The 22,684-nt window shown below is 38.7% G+C and overlaps 1 protein-coding gene across 6 annotated transcripts in view; it reads right to left on the reverse strand.

Annotated features, from left to right (window-relative positions):
• LOC127426893 (RNA binding protein fox-1 homolog 3-like) overlaps window positions 1-22,684 on the reverse strand; it is a 630,672-nt gene that overhangs the window by 190,320 nt on the left and 417,668 nt on the right. For all 6 annotated transcript variants that reach the window (XM_051674011.1, XM_051674009.1, XM_051674014.1 and 3 more), the window contains exon 5: window positions 20,868-20,989. In XM_051674011.1, coding sequence (XP_051529971.1) covers window positions 20,868-20,989 — 122 coding nt within the window. The remainder of the gene's footprint in view (window positions 1-20,867; window positions 20,990-22,684) is intronic.

A 22,684-nucleotide genomic window follows, 5' to 3' on the forward strand; every position in this document is an offset into this window, starting at 1 on the left:
TCTGTGGTGCTTTTTGTGCGGCCCAGGATGGCAACCCTGGATTTACCAATGCAGTGAGTAAGGGGTGGGACTATCTGTTTTTACTGACCAATAGAAGATGGGCAGAGTGTTTGTTCAAAAACATTCATTATTTTTGCAATTATGTTTGTGTTCACATTTAAGGACATTTATTGTATTCATTGAATTTCATGGTGGTAACGTTATAGAATTAATTTGGAAATGTAAAAATTAAACAAAACTTATCATAAAAAAATAAAATAAATAAATAAAAATTCCAATAACTACATAGTGACATCAGGGTACAAATGACATCCTTTCTAAATTACTGAATACAAGTGATTCAATTAATGATAACAAAAACAAGAGACATTACCACCCGGATAGTCATTACAGACAATTAGCTAATTGCTATATTCATAGCACGATTATATGCTATTCACATTTAGGTGAAGTGTGCCTCCGCACATGTAACATATGTGTCCACACACACACACACACACACACACACACACACACACACACACACACACACACACACAAACAGGCTGTTAACTGAGACATGTCAAGCTGTGGGAGTCCTGGGAACAAAGGACCAGGCAATGAAAGTGCCAACACACTTCAAAGAACACATCCTTTTCTGCATGACCTGTACACACCAGATAGAGAGAGAGAGAGAGAGAGAGAGAGAGAGAGAGGGAGAAAGAACTACTGAAGAGGACCTGCTGGAGAACTACTGTCAGAACTGGGCCCTGACAGTCAATTTGAAAAAAACTAAAATTATGATCTTCCAGAAAAAAAGACAGATTACAGAAAACCAGATACACATTCACTCTGGGAAACACTGCAATAGAACACACCCTACACTACGACTACCTCGGTCTAAAAATCAGTGCTTCAGGGGGTTTTGGTCTGGCAGTGCACTAAAAGAGAAAGCTAGAAAAGCATTCTATCTATTAAGGGCAAATTTACCCAAATGGACATTCCTGTAACAATTTGGTGTAAAATCTTTGATAGTATTATTATGCCTATTGCTCTGTACAGATGTGAGGTTTGGGGTCCATTCTGTATGGCAGATTACTCTAGATGGGACAAATCCCTGCATGCAGAATTCTGTAGAAACATTCTTAGAGTTCAGAGAAGAACACCTACTAATGCATGCCAGGCGGAACTAGGCAGATACCCCCTAATTATACATATTGAAAAACGATCCCTCAAATATTGGACACACCTAAATTCAAGTTCCCCTAACACACAGCAACATGAAGCCCTTAAAACCCAAGAGTTGAAGCCTAAAACCAGTCCCCTTTGTCAGCTGGCTCTGAAACTCACAAACCCACTAACAACTAACAAACACCAGTTTCAGACCAGCACCGCTGAACAAAACCAAATCAGAATAAACCAAATCATAAAAGAAAGCAAAAATTCATATATGGACAATTGGAAAAATTTAAGTAAAAACCAAAGCAAATTGGAATGTTATCGGGCCCTAAACAGAAAGTATAATCTAGCAGAATATCTCCACACTGTAAGAGATACAAAACAGAGATGGATCCTCACCAAATACAGGCTCAGTGATCACAGTCTAGCCATAGAAAAAGGCAGACACAGACAAACATGGCTTCCAAAGGAAGAATGAGTCTGTGATCATTGTGACACTGGTGAGGTCGAGACAGAGACACACTTTCTCCTTCACTGTGAGAAATTTACAGAGGTGAGAGATAAATACTTTGACAAACTCTCAAACCTCATGCCACAGTTTTCCAGTTCAGCAGAAACAGACCAAATGCAGGTGTTACTGGGGGAGGACAATCAAGCATCAGTTGCAGCTAAATTCATTTTTGAAGTGCACACCCTCAGAAACCAATTACTGCCTTAATGTACTTTGGTCACAGTATTTATTTAATGTTCATAATGTCTTGTTAAATGCTTATTTTATTTTATATTGTATAGTGTATATTGTTATTATAGTTTTTATTTTATTTGCTTAATTACCTGGCACCTTATTTTAATTATATTTTTATTGTTATTTGTTACTGTTGTATTATTATTATTTGTCTTGTCATTATCTGTTTTGTGTGTTAATGCTTTGGCGATATTGTATGTAAACACAATCATGCTAATTAAGTACTTTAAATTGAAATTTAATTGAGAGAGAGAGAGGGAGAGAGAGAGAGAGAGAGAGAGAGAGAGAGAGAGAGAGAGAGAGAGAGAGAGAATATGAGGAAAAGATACATAGAGAGGGAGACAGAGGGAGAGTAATAGAGTGAGAAGTGTGTTAGAACTGCCGGCAGAAGTCGAGGTTTGCTCTTGAGCATTGTCTTGTAAAATTCACTGTGAACTGATTGTAAGTTTTGTGCTAGTGCTTTGAGTGGGCAGAGGGTGTGAAAATGCTCTTATTTCGTCTATTCCCTTTGACACTGTCTCTTGATTTGCACCATAAATCCCCTCAGATGGGTCAATAACCTATAACGTTAATGTCAGTGTCCTGCCATTAGTTTTACAGTCTGTGTGTCCCCTCTGTATCTTAATGACCCATGGCTGGCAGAGCAACAGCTGTACCTGTCTATGCGCTAAACTCAACACCCCCCCAGAGCGCTCTCTTTATTCGTTCCTCATCCCAAGCTATTCTTCCATTAAGAAGTGTCATGCCCATTCAAACTGAGTAACGCATCAAACTTTTCAGCTAGGAGGATTTTGAATGCAATTTCCAAAAAAAAGTGTTTTTGTATCTCTGATAATTGCACTGCAAAAAATACATATAATGTATAAATGTGTTTTCCAGTAAAAATATCTATATATCCATATAAAACTAAATAAATTAACTTGAGAAGCAAAACTGTACAGTATATGATAATATGACTTGTTTTCAGAGAAAATATCTTATCTAAGATTATTTTTCTTCCCCACTGGCAAATTGCAAGAGTTAATTTCACAATTATTGTGGGTTAAAAGTGTCTACAATGGTGTGGCAAAGATCATGTAATCACACATCTAAATTTGGTATGTCCAGTTGTGTTGCACCTTCTGCAGATCATTTTCTTTAAACTGCAAATTACTGTGTGTCTTCAAAACTTGTAGGATATTTTTCCTGTGAAATACAAAATGAATTATAATCAACATGTCAAAGCTGCTCTTTTCCAAACAAGGTAAATGCATATTGATCACTTTCAAGTGAAGTTGCAATTGTACTTGGTTTATAAGCAAATTATTCAGTATATTAGGATGGGATCTGAACCCAGGTCCCCCTTGCACGCCAAACAAAACCTGCACTCTTACACTTATATAAAGAACTACTAAGATTTAAGTTTTTTTTTTTCCCTTTCTTTCTTTTCCCTTATACCTTGGCACTGATTGAGCCAGGAATCCTACCTCAAAAAAAAAAAAAAAAAAAAAGAACCTTTCATCTCAAATTCTCTTATTCAATTTGCTGCGTCCTCTTTTAACTCCTTGCCATTAAGGTTTAATGAAGGATGTGCCCTCAAAAGACAGGATGGGCAACATCGACCCTAATAAGTCAGCTGTCGGAGCATGCTGATTTGAGAACTCTTTGAGTAATTATGCTTATTGCTTTGTGACTTCTGCAAATGTTCATTTCACGGTCAGCCTCTCTCTTTGTGCATCACTTGGCATGGTATCCGGAGGAAGCAGAAGCCCTCTGCCTGACCTAACTCTCTGTTCCTAGGTCTGACACAACAGCACTATTGATCCCTGGATCACTTGGGCTGGGGGAGTATGCAGTAGGGCTTGCACGACGTCTCATTTTTTGTTGTCCAGAAAAGTAGACGAATAGTCAACAAGTCAGCGGATCAAAGTTTATCTTATGTAAATGACTCACACTATGCCATGCAGTATCCATGATATTTGCTGTTTCCAGCAAGTCCAATACTATGTTAACAGAGTGTGAGTGGAGAGAATATCTGTGCAGCTGACAAACAAAAGTGTGCATATTTCCAATGGCAGATTCATGCCGCTTGCATGGTCGTAAACAGGGCAAAAAACAGTCATACTCACTTATAGTTTCTGTCAGGCTGTGGGCGACACTTGATTACTTGTAGAGTGGTTCGCAAGAGTTTTGGCTTGTATGGAAACACTTTAAAGGAACTCAGAATTCAGAACATCTTTGATGTCTGAAGCACATGCAATATTGTTCATTTATAAAATCCTTCCTGAACATAAAGCGCTTCAGGTTCACTGAACCCCCCCCCCCCCACCCAAAATTTAAAAAACAAAAAACAAAAAACAAGATATTGCCTGTTACAGTTTATTTTACAAAACTAACAACGTGCAGCTAAATTGTAAAAAATTAAAAAGTAATTTTCATCATCATCATTTTTGTCCTGTTTTCCAGTAAAAACCATCAACATCAAAACAAGATAAATTTACTTGAGAAGCAAAATTGCAAAAGACATTACGTTTATGGAGAATATATCTTAAAATATGTTTATTTTTCATCCACTATTGGTAAATAGTTTTGAGCATAAACCTCACTACATTTTGTTAGACATGCTTAAAACAGAAAAAAAAAAAAAAAAAAAAAAAATATTTACTTCGGTTTCTCTTCTGTACTTTTCGATGCTAAGATATTTTAACTGGAAACAAGACAAAAATAATGATTACGAATTTTATTTTTTTCAGTGTGCACTGGGACACAGCTTGTAAACAGAGGAAATGCCCTCTCAGTGTCGCCTTATATAGAACAAGCGCAACTGAAGTCATGTGATCCAAGATTAGTCAACACCTTGGGCGTTCAGAGGAGATTCTAGGGACTCTGGGGGCCCTAGGCAAAAAATAAAAGTAGGCCCTTTTTCATATTCTTTCTGTAGCTCATTGTAGATTGTGCTTCATTTGCAAAAATTGCAATTTGCAATTTAGATCATGCTATTATCGCCAAATGAAAGTAGACAGTAAAATGAATTTTATTTAAAAGAGATGTTTGTGAACATTTTCAACTGATTATATCAAATAATGGAGAAAAGCGTTATGACCTGGCATATATCCAGATGCGCGGTGTCGTCAAGCGCACATTCTGCATGTTTAGAGATGATCCAGGTGTCTGGATCACAGTGATGGTGTACAGAATCGGCAGGGCATGTCAAATACAGTGGTCTGCGGTGTCCTCCGCTATATAGAGCTCAGAATGGGACCGCAAGACCAGAATTACATGTGCAAATTGCATTCAGCAGCGAGTTTGCAGGTACGCGTTTGTGCCGTTGCCTGATCTGCATAATTTATTTTGTAAATCGGGTGCTAAACAAGCGCAGAGAGCGTGTGCAAAAAAACTGTGCTTTTACCATGTGCAATTCATTCTTAGTGAATCTGCCGCTGAATGACAATCTAATCTTTTCTAAAGAAATTTGATGTAAACATGAGAATCCATAAAATTGTCTCTAAATGCCCACATATTTGGAATACAACTTCTAATGGACGTTGTTTGCTAAAGCCTCGCAATGAGAAAAAGATGAAAGCTCGCTTTAATGGGCATGAGTATCTTTATTATATGTTTGTGTCAGTAACTCTCGTTTTGATTTTGCATGTCAGATGCATACTCCTGATGTAAATTAAGGAATTACTCTCTCTGTAACATTTCTATCATAATACAGTGGTGAAATATCAAAGCTGGAGATTACGCCTTTCTAATGATGTAGCTATATTTTGTCGCGATTAAATAAGAATTATATGGAGAATAACATGCAGTGAATGTAAACAATACTCATCACACCTTGCGCGGCCTTTGGCAAACTTTTCGTGAGAAGGGATAATTCAGTAAATTTTACAGATTCTGTACCAGTCAGCACTCTCATACTTCTCCTCTTTCTTTTTTCCTCTTCTGACTCCCAGATTAGTACAGCGGACGTCCTCTTTATGATGCCTGCATCCCGCTCTTACTTGAATTCAATCATAGCTAAAGGAATGGGGGCCTCCTAGGGGGGCTTTTCGAAATGTAATTCTAGTCTACTAAGCATTGACAGTCATTGGTTTCAATGTCGTTGCTGTGAACTACTATAATTGCCGCCCGCCGGGGGGCCCTTTCCCAGCTTGGGGCCCCAGGCAATTGCCTGCCTTGCCTGTCCCGTAGGCCCGCCTCTGAGTGTGTTGACCAGTGGCAGAGCTAATCAACTAGTCTGTGCAATCCCTATTCTGCAGGGGGCACTGATCTCTCACAGTGGGCCAACCACCTCACAGTCCATTAGAAAGGTGTCAGGCATTAAACTGTGCTGGGGATAATGCCCTCAAGTCACACCTTCAGAAAGTCAGAGAACAGAGGAAGATGAGAGAAAGTGAGAGATAATGGAGCGTCCCTGTAATGACCTTTTCCCTGGGAAACCCTGAGTACACAGAGCTAATGTAAAAGCAAAGGGTGATAAGCTTGAGCCACCATGTCATCTTTCTGTTTCTCCTTCTCTTTTCTCTCTACTATCTGCAGAACAGCATGATTCTCACTGGTGCACAGATCCTTTTTGTAGTCTAGGGAGAAATCCCTCTCCTGCTCTGCTGTTTAATGGTCTTATCTGCAGTGCAGAGAAGATTAGGCAGTGACGGGCATGTAAGAGCCAGCGTGAGGCTGTGGGATTAAACATGACAGAGGGAGGAGTAGAGAGGCTCCTGGACTGGCAGTGAGGGCCCCAGGGGCCCATAAAAATAGGTGGGAGGTTTGAGTTTTTGTAGCTGATCCAGAACACCTGACCATTGCAATGTAAGTCCTACCTTCTTAAATAGGTGGGAGGTTTGAGTTTTTGTAGATCACCCAGAACACCTGGCCATTGCAATGTCCTACCTTCCTTGCTGAAAAGACCAGCAAACCTGGTCACCAGCAAACAGGGATGCCAAAGAGTACATTTCACAAATCTTGGTTTCAAATTATAACAGTATTTGCACATCTCATTGTCAGTCTTTGTGGAATATGTCCACAGTTCGTGTTCATATGAGTTATTGTGAAAATGTCTCAGAAAAATAAGTTAGATCTGAAAAAAAGGTCTAGCATAATTTTTGTTTGCAGATTCAACAAATGCAACAAAATGCATACATTTTTAAGTGTCCAAATGGTTTTTGGATCCACTTTATCCACCTTTTTCCTGGAGGTCTTACTGGGGAAACAAATGTGGGTGGGACAGCCGGAAGCTGTTCTATAGCATTCCCTAGCGCTGGCTGCAGTCATTTTAGACCCTGTTTTTTACATCTGGTAATAAGACACATTTCGGATGATCTGATCGCAAATGGTTAGTGCTAAATTGAGTTGTAAACGGGGTGAAAAATGTTTTGTGATTGGATCACAAAAACACATACAGGTAGTCAAAAACCACATTGCATTTGAGGGTTAAAACACCATCCTTATGAGTCCCGGAAGGCAGGAAACCACCACCTCTCACCAGTCAATCAGCTGCCGAACAAAAGTTTAAACTTACGTGTGGATTTAAAAGGAAATTACCGTCCCATCAGACAACTTGAAAAAGTGATTACCTACCCAAGGATGAGAACATCACGGCTCTTCCTCAGTGTGTCTGTCTGATTTGAAAATGCAGGGTGACAAGTACAAACACACACATCTGAAGCTGAACTAACACAGGTACTCCACTAAAAATAATTTTGCTCGAAATGTTGCGTTTGTGCTTAGATTAAATCTCAACTGCATCTGGGAGAAACAGCGCACCGGTTTTGTTCGCGCTTTCTTTGTCTTTATGACTTTTTTTTTTGCAGTTTATTATCGTTTTAGTATCACACTGATATAGTGATTGATGTATGTCCATACAAAATTATACACGCTCTGCTCAAAATCCCAACACCAGCCACATTTCGCGCTAAGCATCACGGAGCGTAGGTAAAAGGTGGATACATTGTGTTTCGAATGCTAGTCCCTAAAATTGGATGCTGGTGTGCAGGTGTCCCCACCAGTCTTTCTAACTAGCTGAACCACTAATATGTTGTTGGTCAATCAGTTTTGGCAGCAATTCACCAGCTAAACCAGTACCAGACTAGCATAAACCCACCTGGTCCAGAAAGGATATTCATACTGACTTCATCTGGTCTTTCCAGCTTAGTTGACGCTATTACCACACTCCTTGACAGAGATAATAGAGAATAGAGTAGAGTGAGATAAAGAAAGTGATGCTGTGAGGAAAGAAAAAAGGTGAGAGTGGACTGCATGGGTGCTGAGTTGTTGGCAAGCGAGGTGACAATATTGTACCCAACTTAAAATAAATAAATAATAATAAAAGATAAAAAAAAACAGCAAAGGGTCAACAATAATTACTTTACAGGAACTACGATTTGCTCCGCATGCATTTGTAAATGTCAGGGCTGAAAATAGATGGTCTATGGAAAAAAGAAAATAAAAGAACAAAGGATTAGCAAATAAGACTGTGCAACTGTAGGTCACCCTGTTTCGAGCTACTATCCCAGCTCGTACACTAGACTGAATAAGACTTTCTCCAGCTGCCAGACGGCAACTGGATGAAATTATCACACGATAAATATTACAGGACCCACGATATGCAACTAGGGAAAACAGATCAATTAAAGTGGTGACAAATTAGAACAAGCATTTCATTTAGCAATATGACACCAGCGGCTGCCGCTCTCTACTTCGAATTCTAGTGCTTCAGAAAGCCACTGCCTTGAATGCACATGCAAGGCTCCGAAGAACCATACAAAGCAAGCTTGTCCACCTGAAATCTGTTGTCATATGAGAATAATGTGCGTGTAGTCAACCCAGCAGTGACGAAAATTTGGTTTGCATTTTACGAAAATGGCAGTAATCTCTAGAAAGAGCAGAAAGACCGCCAGCTAGTCTTGTAGGCTATAAGCTATTGTTACAAAAGTTGTTTTTTCTGCATTGTTTAATTAGCAACTTGTAACCAATAGATTCAAAACAATAACAAATTACATTGCTAGACTTTTCAGTGGCCATAATTGAGTTGTTGGTGATTCTAGCCTAATAAATGCGTGTCAATGTCCTCTGTTTTTGTGATTCATTGTTTTGTTTTTTTTAATTCATTTTTTTTTCTTTTAAAATTTCAGAATGTTTACTTGAACACTTGATACTGCTGGTAGATGTCTGAAAAACAAGCACTGTTGACAAACAAGCATTGTTTACTTGATTACTTACATCTGTATCTTTGTTCTACTGTTTTAATGTTTTATTGCTTGTATTTTTTATTCTTTATTTACAGTGGAGACCGGGGATAGTTGTCACAAAGGGAAGATGTCACTAGGGCTATATCTCAGTAACGATAAGATTTGGAGTCAAAAGTCCTTTTGCACAAATTAATGTTTTCTCTAGTAGAAGTTTTGTATGTTCGTTTCAAACACTTAGTTTAAAACCCTCTTTAATTAGAATAAATGTGTGAATTCAACTCTGCAAAGTAAATTTGAACTTTCATCATATTTTTGTTATAGCTCTTGGGTCAACAAGCGAACATAATCAAGCCACACTTGCATACATTAAGATAAGGGTCAACTATTTTACGAAGGAGGATTTTTAATGAAAGGTTTAAATGTGTTCTTAGGATAAAGCTATTTTCTCAGGTGGGGCATGTTGTCACATTTTTTTATCAGGGCAGGGTTGTCAAATGTGTTTTAAATGTCATAAATATTTACAATTTATTAATCAGGCTACAACACTAGTTGGAATCATACAATTTCACTAGTATTGATATTGACTGCAGATATTTTGGTATCATGATATTTATTTTTTAAAATATAATTATTTTTTAGATGTGGAACACACGTTACCAAAAGGACAGCTCTTTAAAATGAAATGGCAAAGGTTGTCTGGGGCTAGGCTTGGCTTGGGGGGCATACAAATAGGCCAAGATGCTGTTTCAAACTAGGCACAAGCTCTGTGCTCTTCAATCTCTATGCTTGCTCACTGAAAAACAAGTCCCTCACTCTGAGCTTTCAATTATTTATTATTGAACAGACACAGAGCTGCACTCTTCCGCCCAGTTTCCACTGCTTTTTTTTCCCCCATTACCATAGAGCATTGGTGATATTACCATTAAATCCGTAATTGTACACTAAATTCACAGTTATGCCCCTGTTGAAGGTGTGAGAAAAATCATCTTCTTGTTCACACACATCCATATCAAAAAATGTATCACACCATTTCTATATTCTGACATGCACTGATCTCAGTATTTGAAATAATACTTTCTACAAACACACATTGAATCTCACACACACAAACAAACTCACACGGAGCTATCCGTCATCACAAATAAACGTCACTCTGCCTGTGTGAGCTAATCAGTTACAGGATGTCTGACAGGGGTAAATTTTATCTATCCTCTCACCTGGGCTATCAGAAAGTGAGCTCAGATTAGATTAAGCACGTCTGAGAAGCTGATTCTAAAAGAACGGGCCCCTGTGGCCCCGTGACACAGCCTGTTCCGTCTGCATGAGGGCGTGCGGCTGCTGCGGAGCCCTTCTGCCCCGCGCTGGGCCGGATGAGACTGGAGTGATGAAGGGGAATGATTAATGTGCAGTCGGCGCTATCAAAGAGCACAGCCAGCTCAAAGATGAGAGATTGCTTTCTGACGATCATTAAATCCTGGTTGCCACATCTACGAGCGCGCACTTTTCATCTGGCCCCTGACGGGGAGAGAGGGAGCATAGTGCGGCCGAGGCAACTGGATGGCGAACAGGAAACGGGTTTACAGCGGAAGAGGGATTCTTGTGTGGAAGTTACTACTAAGTAACAGCTAAAAGACCATTTTCAGCACAGTTTGACATTTCTAGTGTCGCTACATCTCTCCACTTTCTTCCCCTCATTATTTTGGGATGTCAAGGTTTGTGCGAAGGTTCAGGTACGACTTCTCACTCACTCAAAATTGGGGAGAGTACTTCTTTTCTTCTAGTCATCTACAATAAAGCAAAACTGTGTAATTTTTGCACCACTTATATCACTAAACAGGTTTCCTGACTACTTCCCCTCAACTTTCATTGGTCTGAAAAACAGATAGTCCCACTTCAACCTCATGCCATTGGTTGTTGCTATGTCGGACTGGTCTGGAAGTTCAAATAAACAGAGCAATGCTCTAATACTGCCACAGACCCTTAGTATTTACATTGTTTTTTGGGGGATGGGGGGGAGAATCAATCTACAGATGGCTTACTTATAGTTGTCTCCTCATATTAAGCTGGGATAAGAGAAAGCATTTTATTAAAATATAAAAAATGACAAACTATGTGTGAGATTGTGTGCATATGTAGCGTGACATGCCCAAAAAACATACAAAGAAACACAGAAATCTGTGGTTAAATATCAAACTACTTGGAAGCATGTATACTATACACTATACATACAGTGGAATAACAGCCTTTAAAATCATCTTTAAACATTTAAAATCCACTATGGGAAAGCCAGTGTGACCCAGGTGAAAATAGATTTAATAACACAGCAGTGAATGTACATCCACTTTGCTCTATGCAAGTCTGAACACTCCCCATCAGTGAGCTGAGAAATTGCCAGAGCTATGCAGAATCAGGTCATATGATCCTCTGTCCTCAAAATGAGCATCAATACTATCCATTCTGAACAGCCACGGCTGAATACTCATCTCCAGGACTGCGGAACAAGGCCCTTCGTAGTGGAGGAAAATTAAACACTGCTCCGACTGAGAGCAAATAATGCAGAGCAGTAACTGAGCCAGAGAAAGTGTGTGTATGTATTTGAGTGGAAGAGATAAACTCAGAGGAAGTGTAGGAAAGAGAGTAGCAGATAAAGAAGAAAAATAGAGAGGGAGATGATCCAGGGTTCAACAAGCTGGGATAGAAAGACAGGCTTATCACATGCTACAAAAACACAGTCGGTCCAGTTTTGGATGGGGGAATATAAAGGAACAATGGCATTAAGGCCAAGCTGATGGGTGTAGAGGTGTTACTCACCCAAAAGTACATCATCATTTCGGCTATGGGGCAGGTGGGCACACAGAGGTGGAAATCGGGCGAGGGGTGGGCACAGCGCTGGCCGCCTGGGTCTGATTCTATTGGCTTGAAAGTCCGTTTGTCAGTGGATCTGCTTTGCCTTTGCTCTTCCCAGATCAGTCCAGGAAAGTCAATGAGTTGAAGCACAACAACAGTTAACACCCTATCCACTTGGGAAAAACCAGAGAGAACTCTGAAAATAATTGAGTCAAGAGGAAAAACAGGAAGGAAGAGGAACCACGGGAGCCATAGAAGATGCAGCTGCCTCTTCGCTTCTGTTTCCTTTCACTTTCCACACTCTTTCTTTTCTTCTTCCTATAATCACATACAGTAAAAAGCTTTCTTCACGTCACTCTCACTCTACACACGTCTTCTGCCCCGTGCCGGTCTGCTCTGATTCTTATTGGTGAGTGGAAGAGTTCTAGAGGCACTCCAGGAGGTGTTTAGCAGCTGTTTCCAGCCTTCCTTCAGTGAGGCAGTGTTTCTCCGCAGGGAGAAGAGTCCATTGACTCTTCAGGCACTGATTCAGCCACGGAAAGGCTCAGCATCCAAGTGCAGAGGGGAGGGGAGCGTCTGCTCTACTGGCTGCTGCTTGCTGCTGATGCTCGCCGGCTGCCGCAGGGAGCCGGTGTGGAGAGTTGCTGGTTAGTAGTGGGGATGGAGAGACAGTAAGAGCAGTTCTTCCCTTCTCTTGGTCTCGGTGCTCAACTGATGCACATGAAAAGTGGTGCAAGGCTGCAGAAGGGGAGTAAACGAGGGTAAAACCGTAAGTGAACAAGATTGGGCGAGTCTGCGTGCAATGCTATGCCTTTTCTGGTCTTTTTCTTGTGTTCCCTCTTTCCTTTGTTTCTAGTTTCTCACAGATCTTTTTCTCTGGTATATGATAGTGATAGTGAAGGAGAGTAGGCTGGGGTTTCAGGGGGAGAGGGGCTTGCAGGATTCCAGCATGCTGTAGCTCGGCCAATCAGGAGTCAGCATTCGCTTGTGGTGGAGAGCAGGGGGAATTGCTTGACAGGTTGCGTGCCATTAGAAGGGGTTGCTCTTATTTTGGTGGCTTTTTTGGTGTGTGGGAGAAGGGAAGTCTTGTTTTTGTGAGTATGTGTGTGGGGGGATGTGTGACTGTGAGTGCCTAAGTGCATGTGTACGCAGGCATGCATCTTTCAGCGGGGGGGGGGGGGGGGGGGGGGTTATACTGCCGTTTAACATCTCAGCTGTCTCAGCATTTTTAAACCCATGCCGTCAACAGGCAGCAACAGTGCTCTTAAATGTAAACTTCTGTACTGTTGCACATCCATATTTGGATTTTCAATTAATGCTAATTTGGCTCTAAGATGATTCTGATTAAAAACAAGGCATTTTTGGAAAAACACGGGACTGTTTAAAGTACTTTTGGTACTTTTGAATATTTAATTAATGCCCTAAATCAATGCAAATGTTCTGATGAGATCAGAGGTATTGTGGCATTTAAATTAAGTTTTAGAATTATCTATATTTTATTCTATAATCTAAAACAAAAACAAGTCTCAATAAGTTTCTTTAGTTTTAGTACAATGTCTAAGCTGAGTTCTCCCAGGGACAAGTTACATTAAAGAAACTGTCTTATCAAATCCTGAAGCCTATTTCAAGTCAGTATCATGAATAAGAAAGAACAGCGGCCCATGAGATGATTGTTTTTTACTGTACTCTGTTTCTTAACATTATATGAAGTAGGCCAAAGAAAACTGTCTGAAAGTGCAGATTAACTGAGGAATCTGAGTAGCATTTGAGCATCACACAATCTTTAAAAATTGTTCAACCAAATTGAAAATTCTAATCTCATTTACTCACTTACCCCATTTACTTTCAGTGTATGAAAAAAAAGTTGCAATGAAAGTGAAAGGTGACTGAGGCTTATAATTAGCTTAACATCTCCTTTTGTGTTTCATGGAAGAAAGAAAGTCATATCGGTTTGGAATAGCATGAGGGTGAGCAAATGATGATAACATTTTCATTTTTTGAGTAAACTATCCATTTAAAATCACTATCACTTTTTTTTTTTTATTTCCACTGTCTCATTAATAATACATAACTTTACTTATCTTCTTCTTTATTGTATGTAACATCCCTTTACACCCTATCGCTATTCCATTCGCAATCTTACCCTGCTTCTCTTTCTCTCAAATACACCCAAAACACTCTTTCTCTGTCTCTCCATTTCTTCTCCAGCACTATCTGCACTATTTTTCCCAGCATGCCGAGGGTGCTGCTTGTTCGGGTTAAGCACTCGGGAGGACGACTCACCCTGGGGATGTCATTTTCTATTACAGAGACAAGAAACCTTTTCTCTCAGATGAAGGAGGGAAAAAGTTGGAACCCTGAATTGGTTATGCTGCTTGTCGTGTTCTCTAACTCCCCCAACTCACAATTCGTTTAGTCAATATTTAATGCCGGTGTTGTGCAGTACAGTTGTCTTTTGGCCTGATCCATGGGTTTGATCTCCATGTCTCGCCTGATCTTTCTCTAGACTTGCTTGCGCTGAGCCGTACCGCTGAGTTTTTAGACACGCCAGAAAATGTGCCACAAGCTTGTAATGGCTACACCCTTTGCTCTGATGCAGTGCAAAGGAAAAGACTGACATAGACAAACAGAAAATGGACAGATGTGCTACATGCATTTTGTGTAAAAACACCTAATATTTTTTTCACACCAGCTGCATCAGAAATCCTGTACTTCCTTAGAATGTTCTGAAATTGATGAATAAATTGGTTCTACTGTTGATAAAGTATGTTCTTTAAGTATGCAGTTGTGTAACACAAACAATTACAGAAATACTACATCCCATGTGTTTTGGGACCTATAATATGACATACTAATAACAACCACAAAAACATTTTAATTGGGTATTGTTTAAAAAAGTAAAAAAAATAGATAGATAGATAGATAGATAGATAGATAGATAGATATTTAAGCAATATCACACGAGCAAGAGTGCGATATGGCCCTACATCAGCACTGCTGTGATTCGGCCGCAGGCCGTGTGCCGTAGTTAATCACAGCAGTGCAGATTTAGGGCCATACAGCATGATTGCGAGTGTGATATTGCTTATATACAACAGTTCAATGAAGAAGTAAATTTTAAAAACAGGAAAAACTGAGTAAGGTCATAAAAAAACGCATTTGTGCATGGAACTACATTCTTACACGACGAATCAGAATCTTTCGTTGCTGGTTCAAACCAAATGATGCGTCCAAGCCTTCATTAGTAATTCAAAAATTCAGAATCACTTCAGAAGTTGTATCACGGCTTTCTAACAAGTTATTGGATAAACAAGGATGTATGTGTGTGTGTGTGTGTGTGTGTGTGTGTGTGAGAGAGAGAGAGAGAGAGAGAGAGAGAGAGAGAAAGAGAGAGAGATCAGCAGTGCTGATGTAGGGCCATATCACACTCTTGCTTGTGTGATCATGCTTAAATATCTATCTATCTATCTATCTATCTATCTATCTATCTATCTTAATAAATAATAATAAAAAAAAATAACTGAAAGTAAAAATAAATAAATAAATAAATAAATAACCACAAGAAACAAAATTCTTGATATCTATAGCACTTACACTTTTTTATTTTTTTTTTTATTTTTTATTTTTTAAATTTAGCATTTTATATGAGAGCTGTGTCCACTAGTTTAAAACTTCAGAATCTCAGCAGATGTAGCACATCATCTGGGTACACTGCAAAAAAATAAAAAATTAAAATAGAATTCTTATATGGGGTTTTCTTGTGTTTTTATCTTTCATGAGGTGAGAAAAATAATTGTGTTTTCCCATATAAGTTTATTTTTCTTATCCCACTGGCAAGAAACTCTGCCTGCAGCCACTAACGCCCTCTCTGTGCACATAAGTGCAGGTGTCAAGCGGAGTGAAAGGTAAAGGTGGCATTTTTCTTCTATAAGCAGGGCAGATGGGCAAGGTTTGGTCTGAGCAGGCACAGGCTGAGCCGGTGGCCAAGCCAGACTGTCTTAATTAGGAGCTGGCTGCTGCCAACGGCAGGTGAGCACATCTGGGATGTCATATTGGCCGCAAGCGCAGCAGGTCTTGGAAATATTGCAAGCCTTGGAATATTCGTAAGGAGCAGAAAACTAGAGATTCTCCCTTTTTTTTTTTTAACCCTATACTAAACCCCAGAAATGAGCAGCAATGTGTCTGCACACCACATACAGTAAATCTTCCTCACTGCACATGCTTGCCAGATATTAAAAGTCTCTGTCTTTTGAGGTTTGTGTTCGTTTTGCACGCTGCCAAGGCCTGAGCAGCCCTAGAGTGCTATCAATTACACACATTCTGCTGAAAACCTGAAATTCAGCTCTAAACGCAATCTGACAGGATTCAGCATTATGTGCTTGTCCATGCGATCCCAGCCGCAGCTACTGGACATTAGCCTAGTGTTTCCTTTGTCCCCTCCACCTGCTCTCCATTGCCTTTGTTTGCAAAGATGATGTGATCACACCGTCTCGCAGAAATATCAAACCCAGTGAAACAGATTTTTGAGTGGATTTTGAATGCAACTTCCAAAACAACCACAACAACAAATCTGGTAATTAAGTTGTAGGGAAAAAAAGGCAATAATCTTGCATCTAAATTTGGTCAGTTCAGGAGCACGTTTTATAGATTACTTTAAACTGGAAATAGTGTCCTCATCTACCCACCCTAATGTAATTTGAAACTTTTCCTCATGGAAACAAGTTTCCTCATGGAAAGCAAAGAGCTATCAAAATGTCAAAGTTGCTGTTTTCCATACAACGAAAAGGCAAGGTGATCAGTTGCAATATCGATTTTCAGTTTTGATTGAATTATTATATACAGCTGATTCTTGAGATAAGGAACAAAACATGTTTTTAATCTTAGTTTTTATTTTTTTAATACAAAATTAATTTGAAATGGATATATTTGTAGACAAACGTCTCAGCTAACGAACAATGTAAGGGAACATATATATATATATATATATATATATATATATATATATATATATATATATATATATATATATATTTAAATGGACATTAAAGGACATAAGACACTAAATGCATGTTATTTTAATTTGATCCAACCAACAAGAGTGGAAAGTCTTCAGTTGTCTAATAATGGTGTTCAGTAAAGGAGTTAAGTTATAAAATACATTCAATACATTTTTCTGTTTTCAAAATATTCAAAAATTTGTTGACAAAATTGAATATTTTTCCATCTTAACAATGTGTTGTATACTGCAAAGGGGCACTCAGAGTTATGGTCGACCATGACATTTTCTGATTTATTCAGGACTATAAAAAGTTGATGCAAAGTTGACACAAAGTGAGGATAAACTCTGATTTTCTGTAAAATATAATTTAAAGTTTATTTTATGTATCGTTTGATATCCCACAGATCCCTGCCTTTCATTTGATATTTATGAATTTACTGCATTTTTAAACACTTTGTTTGTCAGTTTAACATTGCGACCTCTTGCTGAAGACAGATTAAGTTACATGTACTTCTAAGTATAGGACATACATTTATAAAAAAGAAATCTACTGAAATTATTTAAAAATATAAGTAATGAACACCCTGAGTATACACATTTCCTTTAGATTTATCTTTTTCAGTATTTTTTATTATTATGAATTTCTTGATTTTTAACATAAAGAAGACTTTTGTATGTAGGACAAAAGTGCATGACCACATATGTATACATACAAATATATATTTGACACAATGTTTCCATGCACTTTTTAAATCCAACAAATATTTTAGGTTAAAATGTACATGAATGCATGAATACAAAATGTACTTCCTAGGTCTTCTGGTCACCATTTCTTGAAAGTTTTTTATTTTATTTTTTATTTTATTTTATTTGACCATTTATAATAACCTTTTTGCGTTTACCATTGTTCATACTAAATGCTGCTGTTGTGTGACAAAATCATTCTTAAAAGTATCAATACTCCATGTAGTCTCTAAATTAATACAAAAGGTCATAAAACCTGCAAGAAAAAAAAATATTATAAAAGAATTAGGAAAATGGCATGTTAAAAAGGTTTAGATGTAAATCTAATCTGGAATTAGTTCCATTATACTAATGGAAATGTCAACTTCCCAAAAGTATTTATTATCAACAATCCATATACTGTTAGGTCGGGATTTGAACCCGGCTCTCCTTGCATGCTAAATGGAAACTGTACCACAAAACGAATACATCTTAAATTTAATTAATTACCTTATAAATTAGGTAACCCCCCTTTGGTTATATCTTATCTCATCTAAGGCACCAAGTGAGCCAGAACTGCCACTGATGCCAACTCAACAAAATAGATCCATACCATGTTGCATGGAAGCCAAGCACTTAAAGCACCTTATAATGAAGCCAAGTCCTCACCCCTTATGCAGATACACACACAAGCACACATTATAACCCTACCCTATCAGGCAGTTCGCCCCACTGAGCTATACCTTCCTCATCAGTGCTTTACCCAACGTCATCATTTCTGCCTCCTTAAACTCAATGAAGCTGCATGCTCCTCTCCCTCTCTCTCAACGCACTCCCTTCCAATTACCGTGCCAGTTCATTTATTCATTAACCCGCCAAGGAAAATCGAGGGAGACCTAATTCAAAAACAACTGCCCTCCATTTCTCTCCATCTGGTGGGGAGGCTTGATTCTCTAAACACGTTCAAGTGTCTTAATCTGGTTAAGGTGCAGTTTAGTGGCTGCAGTGGAGTTTGGGGGCTTGAGGAATGGATTGCTGCACCACAAGTTTTGTTAAAAGCACCCTCAAATGATCAAACCAGCAAAGGAAGTAAAATGCATGGCGGTATGGTCTAATCAAAAACAAGCGTATAATGGGCAAGATAGCGTTGTTCCACTTGATTACAGAGGCACTGAGTAATTTGCTTAATTCGTCAAAAAGGCATGTGGTTAAGTAGCCGACGTAAAACCCATTTATAGTGATTTGAGTGGTAGCATGCAAGCGCACTTAAACATTAAATGTGCTTTGGCTATTCGAAGCATTGCATTTACAAATACCATTAGTAGAAGTTTCTATGTCCAAAAGTAAAGCGGAAAGATTTGAGTTTGTAAAAGTTAAAAACAAGTAATTGCTTTGAGTCTCCAAATTCTACCAACCAGCATTCAATCTCAATAAAGTAAATAAAGCCGAATTACGAATAAGACTATAACTTATTAATTATACTTTTGTTTCAGTGCTCATATTGCTCTAGCATGGTCTCAATCTAAAGAAGTAAATACAAAGTGCCATTGTTTTCTGCTGTGTGAAAAACCTTTGAATACAATTGAATTAATATGCCAAACTGGCAGGTGTCTAAAGCTGACATCACACTGTCATACGAGATTTGTTGTAGGCTAAGAGTGCAACTTTATGTGAGGAAAAGCAAATGTTTTTAAAAAATATATACATGGTAAAAGAAAGGAGAAAAGAACATAATTTAGAAGAACAGAATGTAAAGACATTAACCGTATTGGTATTTTGGCACAATCCTTTCTTTGGCTAAAACGAGCCACACAACAAGACAAAATACACATATTCTCAAGACATAAGTCTTAAAGGGATATTTCCCTTCAAAACAAAAAAGTGTCAACATTTACTCACACTCATGTAGTTTCAAACGGTATTACTTTTTTACTTCCACTGACCGACAAAAGAAAATATTTGGTAGAATCTTAGTCTCAGTCACTATACAATTTCATTGCATCTTTTCTCCATACAGTGGTGACTGAGGGATCTTTTGTGCTCCACAGAATAAAGAAAATCATACAGGTTTGGAACAACGTGACAGTGAGTAAATTATGACAGAATTAAACATTTAGGGTGAACTGTCCCTTTAATGCCTTACGGAGTTTAGCTTATTAGGTGAACTTATCTTGTTTTAAGGATTTAGATATGTTAACTAAAAAATAAGACGAATATTGTCATAAAGAATATGATCAGAACACACCTCACCTGACCAGATTCGAATTGTTACATTCCCCTCAGCACAGAAGACAGATGCTCTAACTATGTCCGAACTCTTCAGCCGAAGTTTACTTCTGAAAACATGTCTGCTGTCTCAGTTGGGAAACCAGCAAAAAACAAGTTACCCTCAGAGATTTATACTTCTGATCCTCCAAATCCTTTTTTATCTTAATCGAGTATAGGCAGTAAATTGCTTGAGCTCTGCTTCCTCCCTGTCCTTCCCTGCCTGTATGCTAATACTGTTTGACATATTTCAGAAGAAGACAAAGCATCAATATTTATCAATTCATAATAAGACGGAGGCACTGACATGTGCTAAGATTACAGTTTAATTAAAACTTGAGTAGCCAACAAATATTCAGTTCTTAAACAGACACATCACATGCCAAAGCAGTATCTACCCATTTAGTCTTGCATGAATGAGAAAAGGGGCAGGCAAGGAACAAAAAGGAAAGAGAACATTAATTTTATCTTAAACAGTACTTTTGTCCTGTTAAACATCCTTAAAACAAAAATTAAATTGAAAAGCAAAATTGTGTAAGACAATGCAACTGCTGTTCAACATATCTTGAACTACATTTATTTTTCTTACTCCCAAGGCAAATTATATTTGTTGTTTTAAGAACAAACTTGACAAAATTCACAAAAAATTCACAAAAAATATTTTTACTGGAAACAGTACCAAAATAATGATTAAGAAAATTCATTCTTGCAATCCTCAAATATGTCATCTTCTGTTACAGGACTTTATGACAAATACAACTTTCTAAATCCAAGCTCTCACATCAATAAGCTGCCTTGTTCTGTGTAAAAATGAACACCTGGTTCAAGTATTGCCCAGCCAAAAGCAACAGCTGATGCCAAATCGCACCTGTCAACGGGAGCTCTCAAGGTTGCAAAGGTAGCGGAGAGGCAGTGCCAAAATGACTCCAATTTGGAAAACACAAAAAGGCCATCCACTCACCAGTCTTGTGACAAGGGGCACCCCGAAATGCCAGAAGTGATCGTTCAGCAGCCCACTGTACACTACGTTTCCAAAGAGAGCAATGCTTCCTGTTTTACACAGCCCGTTTCCTGGTTTGGTTTCTATGGGAGGAGAGAAAAGGAAAAGAGATGGTTGAAGATATGAATGCAGATATTAAAGCATGAATGCAGAGGTTCGTAAAAATATGTATATTCGGAATATTTTACATAAAGCTTACTGGAAATAAAAACAGGAAAGAAACAAAAGGAAGTAAGAAAGGAAAGAGGGAAGGAAGGATAAAAGAAGGAAGGAAGGAGGGAGGGAGGGAAAGAAGGAATGAAGGAAGGAAGGAAGGAAGGAAAGAGGGAAGGAGGGAAGGAAGGAAGGGAGGGAGGAAGGAAGAAGGGAAGGAGGGAAGGAAGGAAGAGAAGAAGGAAGGGAGGAAGGAAGTAAGGAAGGAAAAGAAAGGACAAAGAAAGAAAGAAAGAAAGAAAGAAAGAAGGAAGGATGGAGGGAGGGAGGGAGAAAGGAAGGATGGAAGGAAAAAGAAAGAAAATACATTAATATTTGTATTATAATTTAGTTTATAGTTTCCACTGAAAAGTCTAAGAGTTACATATAAATCATTATTTGGCGATGTAAACGTCACATCCAAAAAAGTCTTCCAGTCTCTGTTGTTTGGTGCCCATCAGTCTCTGTGTGAGTGGTGCGGTGTGTGGGATAAGTGCTTGCAGGGTCGGATTTAGTGATTTGGGGGCCAAATAAAGGGATGGGGTCCTCTTCAATGACACACATTTATGACGGTTACCTGCACAGGCAGGTGCTGTAAGAGAAATACTATATATATATATATATATATATACAGGTGCATCTCAATAAATTAGAATGTCGTGGAAAAGGTCATTTATTTCAGTAATTCAACTCAAATTGTGAAACTCGTGTATTAAATAAATTCAATGCACACAGACTGAAGTAGTTTAAGTCTTTGGTTCTTTTAATTGTGATGATTTTGGCTCACATTTAACAAGAACCCACCAATTCACTATCTCAACAAATTAGAATACATCATAAGACCAATAAAAAAAACATTTTTAGTGAATTGTTGGCCTTCTGGAAAGTATGTTCATTTACTGTATATGTACTCAATACTTGGTAGGGGCTCCTTTTGCTTTAATTACTGCCTCAATTCGGCGTGGCATGGAGGTGATCAGTTTGTGGCACTGCTGAGGTGGTATGGAAGCCCAGGTTTCTTTGACAGTGGCCTTCAGCTCATCTGTATTTTTTGGTCTCTTGTTTCTCATTTTCCTCTTGACAATACCCCATAGATTCTCTATGGGGTTCAGGTCTGGTGAGTTTGCTGGCCAGTCAAGCACACCAACACCATGGTCATTTAACCAACTTTTGGTGCTTTTGGCAGTGTGGGCAGGTGCCAAATCCTGCTGGAAAATGAAATCAGCATCTTTAAAAAGCTGGTCAGCAGAAGGAAGCATGAAGTGCTCCAAAATTTCTTGGTAAACAGGTGCAGTGACTTTGGTTTTCAAAAAACACAATGGACCAACACGAGCAGATGACACTGCACCCCAAATCATCACAGACTGTGGAAACTTAACACTGGACTTCAAGCAACTTGGGCTATGAGCTTCTCCACCCTTCCTCCAGACTCTAGGACCTTGGTTTCCAAATGAAATACAAAACTTGCTCTCATCTGAAAAGAGGACTTTGGACCACTGGGCAACAGTCCAGTTCTTCTTCTCCTTAGCCCAGGTAAGACGCCTCTGACGTTGTCTGTGGTTCAGGAGTGGCTTAACAAGAGGAAT

This window comes from Myxocyprinus asiaticus, chromosome 36, assembly GCF_019703515.2.
Source record: "Myxocyprinus asiaticus isolate MX2 ecotype Aquarium Trade chromosome 36, UBuf_Myxa_2, whole genome shotgun sequence".
Lineage (NCBI taxonomy): Eukaryota > Metazoa > Chordata > Actinopteri > Cypriniformes > Catostomidae > Myxocyprinus > Myxocyprinus asiaticus.